This window comes from Solanum verrucosum, unplaced genomic scaffold (genome assembly GCF_900185275.1).
Source record: "Solanum verrucosum unplaced genomic scaffold, falcon-dt-bn FXZP01000230.1, whole genome shotgun sequence".
NCBI classification, from domain to species: Eukaryota; Viridiplantae; Streptophyta; class Magnoliopsida; order Solanales; family Solanaceae; genus Solanum; species Solanum verrucosum.
The window spans coordinates 2,386,142-2,398,347 of NW_026019954.1; the positions used below are offsets into that span (position 1 = coordinate 2,386,142).

The window sequence follows — 12,206 nt, forward strand, 5'->3', positions numbered from 1 at the left end:
AGTTTGTGCAATTAGGCGTTTTAACTTGGAAATTTAGTCAAATATCGACTTCAGTCAATATTCTTAATAAAAAGTGATCGGATGAGAATTCTGTCAGCGCGGTTAGATCCGGAAGGTCATTTTTGGTCTAGTAGGATGGTTGGTTTGGGTTTCGAGGCTTCCATTTTGAGTTTGTGCAATTAGGCGTTTTAACTTGGAAATTTAGTCAAATAACGACTTCAGTCAATATTCTTAATAAAAAGTGATCGGATGAGAATTCCGTCAGCGCGGTTAGATTCGGAAGGTCATTTTTGGTCTAGTAGGATGGTTGGTTTGGGTTTCGAGGCTTCCATTTTGAGTTTGTGCAATTAGGCGTTTTAACTTGGAAATTTAGTCAAATAACGACTTCAGTCAATATTCTCAATAAAAAGTGATCGGATGAGAATTCCGTCAGCGCGGTTAGATCCGGAAGGTCATTTTTGGTCTAGTAGGATGGTTGGTTTGGGTTTCGAGGCTTTGATTTTGAGTTTGTGCAATTAGGCGTTTTAACTTGGAAATTTAGTCAAATAACGACTTCAGTCAATATTCTTAATAAAAAGTGATCGGATGAGAATTCCGTCAGCGCGGTTAGATCCGGAAGGTCATTTTTAGTTTAGTAGGATGGTTGGTTTGGGTTTCGAGGCTTCCATTTTGAGTTTGTGCAATTAGGCGTTTTAACTTGGAAATTTAGTCAAATAACGACTTCAGTCAATATTCTTAATAAAAAGTGATCGGATGAGAATTCCGTCAGCGCGGTTAGATCCGGAAGGTCATTTTTAGTCTAGTAGGATGGTTGGTTTGGGTTTCGAGGCTTCCATTTTGAGTTTGTGCAATTAGGTGTTTTAACTTGGAAATTTAGTCAAATATCGACTTCAGTCAATATTCTCAATAAAAAGTGATTGGATGAGAATTCCGTTAGTGCGGTTAGATCTGAAAGGTCATTTTTGGTCTAGTAGGATGGCTGGTTCGAGTTTCGAGGCTTTCGTTTTGTGTTTGTGCAATTAGGCGTTTTAACTTGGAAATTTAGTCCAAATGGTTTTCCAACAGTTCTAAAATCTGGCAAGCCTATTTGTGTCATTAGTTGCTCAAAGTCTAACTTCATAATCCATAACAGGATTGCCATTCAATTTTCATTCACTTCTTAGAATTGCATTAATCTTCCATTACTAACCAAAGGACGGATTGATTTAATGCCTCCAAAGCTGACCATTTCAATTGTGTATGGTAGATAGATAACTGTGACCCTTCATCACTTCTAATTAAAAACAATCAGATACATTATGAGGAATAGATAGCTATTGTAGATAGATAGCTGTAACCTTTATCAGAATCACTTTATTTCCATTCTTTACTCGAAAGTGCATTAGTTGCTCTTTATTACTTTCACCAACTATCAATCCAAAGGTTCCAATTGTGTATGGTAGATATATAATTGTAACCCTTCTTCACTTCTAATTAAATACAATCAGATACATTATATGCCTTTTTATAGATCTAAAATTACATTATCTTCTAAGCGGCAAATCTTGAAGAACGCTCAATCTAAATTCTTTCTTTGAGGTTAGAAACTTTTGAAATCTTAACCTTTTCTTATGCTTTCGTCTTCTTCTTATCATATTGTTTTTTTTCTCTTGTAAATCTGGTGAGAGACAAATGTAATATATGTGAAAATAAGTTAGTATACTTTTGTAGTGAATTATAAGTTAGTATAAATTGTGATTTTTGACATTCTTACAGATTAAAATTGGCAGTCCCACTAAAAGAAGGTCTAACATGTCTCAAAAAAGGGCAAGGGTGTGGACTCAAGAAGAGGAACTCACTCTGGTTGATGGATTAAAAAAGTTGTGTGCTAATGATTGGAAAGAAGATGATGGAACCTTTAAACATGGATATTTGATGGAACTTGAACAACACATGAATGTTTGTCATCCTAATTGCGGATTGCAAGCTTTACCACATATTTTTTTTTAAATAAGAGGGTGGAAAAAGCATTATATGACCCTATCGTTGGTAAAAAGTCGAAGTGGCTTAGGATTTCGATACAACGATGGAACTATCTTGGTTGAAGATCCAAAAGCTTGGGATGACTTCATAAAGGTGATTTACAATTGTTTAAATTATTGGTAAACTAAAACTAGTTAGTTATATTTTCTCTTGGTGAATATAATCTCTGTTTTTGGAATATTATCAGTTACTTCATATACTTGTTTCTTTTTTTTCTTAGGTTGATCCATATGCCAAGTCAATGACATTTAAGAAATGGCCATTATTTGTTGATTGGGAAGAGATATTTCGCAAGGATGGAGCTACTGAACAATCTGCCGAGGGGCCAGAAGTTGGTATTCAAGAAATGGAAAGAATTGAAGCTCAAGAAGTTGCTAATGACATGTCTTTTGAATTTCCCATTATTGTTATCGATGAAGATGATGTTCCAGCTATAAAAGAAGATCAAATTGCTCAAGGGGAACCTAGTGTATCAGCTGGAGCAACACAAAGTTCATGGAGTGCTTTTTAAGCATCAATGAACTTGATCGTTACACTATGGTATGTGATTATTGATGATAAACTTTAAACCTTTGAATGGTTTTTGGTGTAGCTACTTTGTAAGGTATAACCATGGCCTAGTTAAGTTTTATTTTGCCTATGTTTTATGTGCCAGTTTATATAATTTAACAATGAATTATGTAAGTTTCTTTCACGTTTAATGAAGGTGGGTCTAGTTTGATTCCGTGAGGCCACGGTACTAGAATTTTAAGTTTGTCTCAATGGTATATGTTAGATTTGTTGTATTCTTCATCTTATAAAATTTATTTTGTCACTATTTTGTTGCTTGAAAAATGGACTCTCAATTTTAGGATATGGCAGTATGTGAAAATTGTAACTGAATGAATTATTTAGTATGACGAAACTGAAATTTAGATTTAATGTACTCCATTATTATTTTGAAAATTAAGTAGACATTCAAATTGTTGAGGATATTGTCTATGGGTGAGGACAATGTCGATAATTGTTGAGGATAGTGTCCAGCAATAGATTGTTCTGTTGGAAGTAAGCATCCTCTATCAATGGTTCTTGCCATTGGAAGTAAGCCATATCTATCAATGTGCATATCAATGGCTTTGCTTGAAGTAAACTCTGGAGCTTCAACTAGTTCTTGCCAAAACTTTAGTAAATATGATCTCCTTCATCAAATAGAAAAAAACAAACTTCCTCATTTCTATATTATAGATTATTGAAGTAAAGGCTCCAAATATAATATCTAGCATTAGTACGCCGTGTTGCTAAGATGTTAACATATATGTATCTATTTTTGTTATATGTACACATAATTATATGTACTAGCATATCAATAAGTTTCAACTATTACAATATTGGTCCCGTGTTAACACGTTTCATATATATACATCGGTTCAACTATATGAGGAAGTTGAAAAATGTGGCATTTAAGTTTCTGTCCAAAATTTTGCCTAAACAAAATGCAAAAAATAAATAAAAATACAACGATAAGAAAGGTCTAAGATATAACAATAACAAATAATTTATTTTTAACAAGTATATAATGTTTATTAATTTTTAATATAACAAACCAAACACCCAAAAAAATTATTAAACTCTGCATAACTAAACTCTGCATAATTAAACCCTGCATAACTAAACTCTGCATAACTAATACCTGCATTACTAATACCTGCATAACTAATACCTGCATTACTAATACCTGCATAACTAATACCTGCATTACTCTAACCAGTAACCAAACGGCCCCTTAGTGTTTAATATACCATTCATTCTTTATACACTGTTCATTCATTAATCATATAGATTGCATACTGTTAAAAATAAAATTTATTCCAGCTTAATATATAAGATAGTGTAAACATTAGTGATAATTATAAAATGTAATTATGGTATCCTGAGTATTTAATTTAATGTAAGTTTACTTGAATATTAATTTGGTTTTCAACTGGTGTCCTACTATAAATAAATTTAAAACAAATTGCAGTTAGTGTTTCATTCCCACACTAAGTTAGTGTCATACACATATTAATCAAAATTTCATACACGTTTTATCCAAACAACATGTATAAAAATTGATAAATTCATATAATTACACAATTTATACCATTTGTATATCAATATTATATCACAATTCATACAATATCCAACAATAAAATATTAAACTCATAGGCATACACGTATTAATCAGATTTCATACACGTTTCACCCAAAAACATGTTTAGAATATAAAGTAAGCATAATGTGATTTTTTTAAGAAAAAATCAGTAGTTTGACAAATCATACCAATTTAATAATTTATACTATAAACACAGTTAATAGACAATCACACCAATGTTAAAACGCAATTCATACCATTTGCATACCATTATTATATCACAATTCATAAAATTTTCAAAATCAAAACATTTAAGCGTAGTCATACACATATTAATCAGATTTCATACAGATTCCATCCAATAAATGTACAGTTTGGAAACACACTGATATTTTCAAAATAGTATTTTGAAATTGTAATAAGCAAACAGTAATTCATATGTAAACGGTATCTGCCTGAAAGAAAACATATGATATTATATATCATCAAATACTTAAACACAAAAAAATTGTCCAAAAGTTAAAAAAAATAACTTTTTGTTGTTCTTCTTGTTGATGGTTTTGAAGATGCTCCAACTTCTACATTTGTTTTTTTTTTCTTTTTTTCTTTTTGATTTCAGTAACAAAATCAAAATCGGAATCAGAAGGGGTTTCAACAATTTTCCCCTTCCTCTTCTTCCCCTTTTGATTTGCAGGGGTGACCTTTTTTTTCTTCATTTTTTCTCTCTTTGTCGCTCCTTCAACTTAGATGAACCATCCGTCATCGAATTTTGAATATTCGCCGGATTTTCAACAATTTTAGGCGGGGGAGGGGAGGGGGGGGGGGGGGTTGAGTTAATATATTAAAATTTGAAACATGAACATCATCATTAGATGTTCCTTCACCCAATCTAGGACTCTTTTGAGGCGTTTCAATGGGTTTCTTAGACATAATTTTGTTGGGAATAAAATTGGACGAAAGATTGAATGTTGGTGTAGTTGGCTAGTGAGAAAAATGGGAGAGAAGAAGGTGAAAGTGGGGTGATAGCGTGTATAGTTGGATATGTGTGGGGGAAGGGTGGTGGGATTGACTAGTGGGATGTTATGAGTATAACATTAAATAAGGAAGTGTAATCAATGTAAAATCCCTATAATTGTGTAAGAGATAATTATGGGGTATTCTTTATTTAAATAATTTAATAATAATATAAAATTATAAAAAAATACTTATTTAATAAAGTAAAATTTAATTAATTTATAAATAATTAGTGATATGTTATAACCCGTAATTAAACTGTTATAAGCAAGAATTTTTTAAAAGTAGATTTAAAATCTATAATATTGACTCTTAAATGTGTATATGGGGTAATTTTTACAAAGATTTTTCACTGGCGGTAAAATTAAAATACAAGAGTAAGTTGCATTTGTAAGCAAAAAAAATGGTCTATAAACAAAATAGTTATAAGCTAAAAAATTTCATCAGCTAATTTTACTACGTAGTGACTACTCCTATATATATAGTGATGTGACCACTCACAAAACATAGAAAGGTGGTCACCGAATGTTTTTCCACTTCAAGCCTTCACTCCATTTATGGTTTGCAGATTTAATAGTAGCAAAATTGACAAGTTTCCTCAGTGGAAGATAAGCCAAAAAGAATGTAAGTACACCAAAAACGTGATGCAACGGATGAGGTCATTATTCTCTTAACTAGATCCCCAAATATAGAAAAATATTGATTAAGGAGCGTTTTTCTCTAAATGAGCTTTACGTGATATAAATTCGGATTAATCAGACTCTATCAAATGAAAAAATAAAAAAAGGAAGGAAGTAGATTTTAATATATTTTTTAGAACAAGTAGAATGTAGCAATATGAAGCAGACTTTGTCACTATTCTAGATAAAATAAAAGGAGCTCCACATATCCTAGGTTTATTTTGCAAAAAAAAAGACACTGAGATGGCCGGAAACCAAAATTAGGATAAAACTAATTCATCATCTTAAAATTAATATCAAATATTTGAAAATTAATTACGAGATCCTTTCTTCTCCTTCTTTTTCAACGGATAATGACCAATAAGTCATAACTGTTTTACGATTATAGTAATTGTGAAGCTTTCTTAATTCTCCACCATCAAATTCAAATAGAAAACATATCCTCAAAATATGTGAAATTCACCGATCATAAATGATTGAAAAAGAAGAGGCGCCACGGATTAAATTCATCATTGGCTAATTTTAGTAAATTGGCATCTTTACGTATTGTTACATTTAATTTTAGCCATAGTCAAGTACATTATATAAGTGACTTGTTTTACAGAAGAAACAGCATTAAAATCACCAAACAAAATGGGACACCCAACAATAACTAATAAATTCATTGTCACGTTTATTTCAGTGCTCCTTCTCCTCCGTACTGAATCAACTGAACCTCCATTTTCATGTGACTCGTCCAACTCAAATACAAGTTCATTTCCCTTCTGCAACAACTCGTTACCAATTTCACAAAGGGTAAACGACCTCGTTTCGCGTCTCACTGTGGATGAGAAAATCTTACAGTTGGTTAATGGAGCGCCTGAAATACCTCGACTCGGTATCTCCGCCTACGAGTGGTGGTCGGAAGGATTACACGGCGTTTCTAGGCATGGAAAAGGCACGTTTTTCAATGGCACCATTAAAGCTGCAACTCAGTTCCCTCAAATCATTCTTACTGCTTCCACCTTTGATGAAAATCTCTGGTATCGCATCGCTCAGGTATGTACTTATGGCTCTGTCATTTCTACTTGAAGGACATGGTTTTGTGAAGTAGGAAAATGAGTTGTTGGACATCGAAAATGTTTTGTTCGATAGAAGAAGCGCAAAAAATTACTATTGCTAGTTGATTAAACTTGTTGTTTTCTGTAGGCGATTGGAAAAGAGGCAAGAGCAGTGTACAATGCAGGTCAGCTAAAGGGAATGACATTATGGGCACCAAATATAAACATATTCAGGGATCCAAGGTGGGGGAGAGGTCAAGAGACACCAGGGGAAGACCCTATGGTGGTGGGAAAATATGGAGTGGCCTATGTAAGAGGACTTCAAGGGGATAGTTTTGAAGGTGGGAAGCTTAAAGATGGGCATCTTCAAACATCTGCTTGCTGTAAGCACTTCATTGCTCAAGATATGGATACTTGGAATAACTTCAGTCGTTACACCTTTGATGCTCACGTAAGTCTTAACTAACTCTGTTACTGCTGCACATTCATTTTAGCGTTATCTTGTTGATAGCTTAAGTTTGTTTACGGAGGAAATTTCCATTTTTGGAATGACAAATATACTTCTTTTGGCTCCCTGTGATATATATGCCACAACCAAGAAGGTTCGCACGTGAGAGGAAGCTTTTAGATTAGACGGTTCACACAATTCAATTAAGTTGTTAAATGAGGTTGTATTCACACACTTCAAGAGTAACATTTACAAGATTGTTAGCACTATTTCTGTTCTAATACATGGAGTTATTCAGGTCTTGAAGCAAGATTTGGCAGATTCATATGAACCACCCTTCAAGAATTGTGTGGAACAAGGGAAAGCCAGCAGTGTAATGTGTGCTTACAATCTTGTTAACGGGATCCCAAATTGTGCCAACTTCGATCTTTTGACAACTACTGCCCGTGGAAAATGGGGTCTCCAAGGGTAATTTCCAAAAAATAGAAGAGAATGTTTAATCATGTTTCATTTCATTCGTACATGAAATCTAACTGCATATCTATGAGACTAATTGTTACATGTAATTAAAGGTACATCGTATCAGATTGTGATGCAGTTGCCATTATGTATACTCACCAAGGTTATGCTAAAGAACCTGAAGATGCAGTAGCTGCTACCCTCAGAGCTGGTAACTGATCTATCGACTGTTTCTATTACTTTGCTGCTAAAGAGCAAACTTTTCTGAAAAACTAATTAGTAGAAAAAACAATAGGTTGCTTGTTTATGAAATCGAAGACTGAAAGCCTCACATCAATTATGTCTTGGCACTTTTTATTCTAAAGTGTGAAGTGTGACACCATGCATGTCGTGACAGAAAAAAGTTGATTGATGTACAACCCATTCTCTAGTGCAGCATGTTTTGTAAAATGCAGGACCATTGCATGCCCATGACTTGGTCCATTCTGTCCTGAAGCTGGATGGTCTGTGCATTATTGCTACTAGCATGTTTTCTGGCCTTTTTTATAAATGCTGTCATTTTTTCCAAAAGTTCTTCTCTCTTTAAGCTTTTTGGTACTATTGATCTATTTGAGATTTTTCTGGCATAGCATTTACATGCTAAAACATCTGTTATTATTATTTGTGAGTTGAAATTCAATACTTCCTATTGTCCAATATGAATGTAGGAAAGAAGTAGCATGCATGACTTTTCTTGGTAGAGATGAATTTGTTTCAGATGAATCCTTGATTGAACGTAGTCAAATTTCTACTTGTAAAAAAAAATGTAACAAAAGAGAATTGTTTATATTGCATAATGAGACAATTTGTCAAAACAATGTATGACAACTAGAATTTTTTTTCAAATCTAAGAAAATGTCATTGATGAAAACTAAATGTGTCTTTGTTCTTGGCAATGAAATTTTAGGCATGGATGTGAATTGTGGTTCCCACTTGAAGAAATACACAAAATCAGCTCTAGAGAAGCAGAAAATACAAGAATCTGATATAGACAGAGCTCTTCACAATCTCTTCTCTGTTAGAATGAGGCTAGGGCTGTTCAACGGTGACCCAAGAAAATTGGAATATGGAGACATTTCTGCAGCAGCGGTTTGTAGTCAAGAGCACCGGGCACTAGCCCTTGAAGCAGCAAGAAATGGCATTGTCCTTCTTAAAAATTCTGACAGGCTCCTTCCACTTTCAAAGATGAAAACAACGTCCCTTGCTGTAATAGGTCCCAAAGCAAATGATTCTGAAGTACTTCTAGGTAACTATGAAGGCTATCCTTGCAAGAATGTTACATTACTTCAGGGACTTCAGGGATATGTTGAGAATATAACGTACCATCCAGGCTGCGATTTCACCAACTGCACTTCTGCTGCAATAGATGAAGCTGTTGATATAGCGAAAAAAGCAGACTATGTTGTTCTAGTTATGGGATTGGACCAGACTCTTGAAAGAGAGAAGCTTGATCGGACGGAATTGGGGCTACCTGGTATGCAAGAGAGACTCGTTACAGCGATTGCTGAAGCTGCCTCAAAACCTGTTATACTGGTTTTGATGTGTGGAGGTCCAGTTGATGTAACTTTTGCAAAGGACAACCAAAATATAGGAGGCATTTTATGGGTTGGTTATCCTGGTGAGGGTGGAGCTACTGCATTAGCAGAGATTATTTTCGGTAAACACAATCCAGGTGAAGTTCATTTTAAACAATTCTTGTGGTTACTCTATTATGATGTTTAATTATTATCTATTGTTGGGAGCATCCTAAACATGCAACATTACATTACTTTGCAGGGGGGAAATTACCGGTCACTTGGTATCCCAAGGAGTTCAACAAAATACCGATGAATGACATGAGGATGCGACCTGTATCATCCTATGGATATCCAGGGCGGACTTATAGATTCTACAATGGGCCAAAAGTTTTCGAATTTGGCTATGGTCTCAGCTACACTAATTATTCTTACTCATTCGCCTCTGTCAGCAAAAACCAGCTGCATTTCAAGAACCCGAAGGTGAACAAAGTAACTAAACACAGTTCTGTTCTGAACATTGCTGTATCAGACGTTGGACTAGAAGTATGTAACAACGGGATGATAACAGTTAAAGTTGCGGTGAAAAACGGGGGAGAAATGGCTGGTAAGCACCCTGTATTGTTGTTTCTGAGGCACTCTAACACAGTAGATGAGGTTCCAAGAAAGACATTGATAGGATTCAAGAGTGTGAATGTGGAAGCAGGGGCAAATACCCATGTTACATTTGATGTGAAGCTTTGTGAGCACTTTACTAGGGCCAATAGAGATGGTATATTAGTTATTGATGAAGGGAAATATTTCCTTCTTGTGGGAGATGAGGAGTATCCTGTTACTGTGTTTGTATAATCTCCCAGATCTAAGTAAATATCAAGTTAAAATTAATTATGGAAGGTGACTTATCCAGTAATTTAGTGTCATACTCTATGTTCTCGCCAAGGTTTTCAATTTTTATTTGTCCCCTTCTCGTCTTTGATTTACATCACTAACGACAGTACCAACATGCATGTTGCCAGCAATATTCAACTGCTAATAACCGGATCTAACGAGTTAAGCTAAAACATGTGTCCTTGACCTCACTGTACCATTTTTCCGATAAACAAAACAGCGGGGGTACGTACATTGCTTCTGCTTCTTCAGAAAATCAATCCAATATATAAACTAACAATGTGTTTGAATTTCAGTTTTCAGTTTTAAACTTAAGGCGCTATGTATGTCCTGAAGTTTACTTTATTACATTGTGTCGTGATTATATTTTTTAGTTCAGAACTTCAGGATATTATGTCTTGAATATAGTTTTTCAGTTCAAAACCTTGAGGCCGTATCCTTAGGCTCAGTATATTAATTTTCAATTCATCCTACTACATTCCTTATCAGTAGGAATCATGACTAAAAAAATCTTATCAGTGTGTCAAAGTCAAGAAAGCGTTGAGGAGAAATTCCCCACAAAAGTTTGGCATTCGTACTTGTACATTAGAAAAAAACATGACATGTATTTAGCAAACATAAAAATCATATTTGTATGCTATAACTATAGTTTGTATAATTGCGTTTCATAGCAAATTTTATGTTTGCTATGGCTATTAATATGTATATTTCGGTATACATATACATAAAAAAATATGTATTTGAGTCTATTTGTATATTTCAGTCTACAAATGGGTCATGCATTTGTATATTTCGGTATACAAATGGATCCTGCATTTGTATATTTTGGTATACAAATGTGCCCTGCATTTGTATATTTCGGTATACAAATGGGATGGCAAAAATCATGGAATGTTCGATACGAATTACAAATAAAAGAAACTATGACTATAACATTTAATTTGAATTAATAGTTTCCTATTTCATACAATTTTTCCTATTTTGAAAGGCTATAGGACGGAATAATTACATTTAATTCGGGAAAAAAAAGTAAAATGTTTTGAGTCAAATGGTGATTAGGCAAACATATTTGTTGTTTTGCCATCATAAAACATCAAGTAAACGAGTTGAATTGAATTTGAATAAGTTAAAATAGATTGAATTGGTAAATAAACACGTTATTCATTCACTCAAAAGTTATTTGGGTTGAAATAAATTGGACTGAACTAAACCATAATTTGGATCATGACCCAACTTACTCGATTTTTACTAAGTTTTATTTGTTTGATTGTAAAGTAGTACCTTATAAAATTATTTTCTTCCTTTATCATGATTATATATAACCTATCAAATTAAAAAATAAATTCTTAAAAATACTTGTGAGTCAATACAAAAACATATTAACCCATTTTTTTATAAACTAAAGTGAATTTTCATTGGCTAATTTTGTCACATCTACTCCTATAGTGATGTGACCTAATTCACCGTTGCTATGATCCACTCACAAAACATCGATAGGTGGTCACCGAATGTTTTCCACTTCAAGCCTTCAATCCATTTACGATTTGCAGCTTTAATAGCAAAAATGACAAGTTCCCTTAGTGACCACTAAAAAAAAGTAACGCACAGGTTTTGAATTCGAGTCTTTGAATATAAAAAAAAATCTTGGGTAAGAAGCACTTTCCCTTGAATGGATTCTATGCACCATGCATTCGAATTAATCAGACTCTAATATAAATATCGAACATCATAGAAAAGGAAAAAAAGGAAGGATAAATATTTAAAAACTACATTTGAAAATTAATTACGACAAAAATGAATCTTTCTTCTTCTCTTTTTTTCAACCAATGATGACCAATCAATCTTAACTGTTTTACGGCTCTATTAATTGTGAAGCTCTCTTAATTCTCCATCGTCAAATTTACGTAACAGACATCAGTAAAAAATATCCTCAATGATATTCACCGATCATAAATGATTGGAAAAGAATAGGCATATTTTCTAAGTATAGAT

At 33.6% G+C, this 12,206-nt stretch overlaps 1 protein-coding gene across 1 annotated transcript; it reads left to right on the top strand.

The window, feature by feature from the left end:
- The first annotated feature begins 6,459 nt into the window (after positions 1–6,459).
- On the top strand, positions 6,460–10,175 carry LOC125814118 (probable beta-D-xylosidase 7). The gene is made up of 6 exons (XM_049493571.1): positions 6,460–6,864; positions 7,015–7,317; positions 7,613–7,782; positions 7,887–7,984; positions 8,720–9,484; positions 9,589–10,175. The coding sequence occupies exons 1-6, from the start codon at positions 6,460–6,462 to the stop codon at positions 10,173–10,175; spliced, it is 2,328 nt and encodes a 775-aa protein (XP_049349528.1).
- The last annotated feature ends 2,031 nt before the right edge of the window (positions 10,176–12,206 follow it).

Excerpts from the sequence above, each read along its gene's own strand:
- LOC125814118 (XM_049493571.1), top strand. The coding sequence starts at position 6,460 with ATGGGACACCCAACAATAACTAATAAATTCATTGTCACGTTTATTTCA. Across the intron at positions 6,865-7,014 it reads TCTGGTATCGCATCGCTCAG|GCGATTGGAAAAGAGGCAAG; the intron begins GTATGTACTTAT and ends TGTTTTCTGTAG. Across the intron at positions 9,485-9,588 it reads TTTCGGTAAACACAATCCAG|GGGGGAAATTACCGGTCACT; the intron begins GTGAAGTTCATT and ends ATTACTTTGCAG.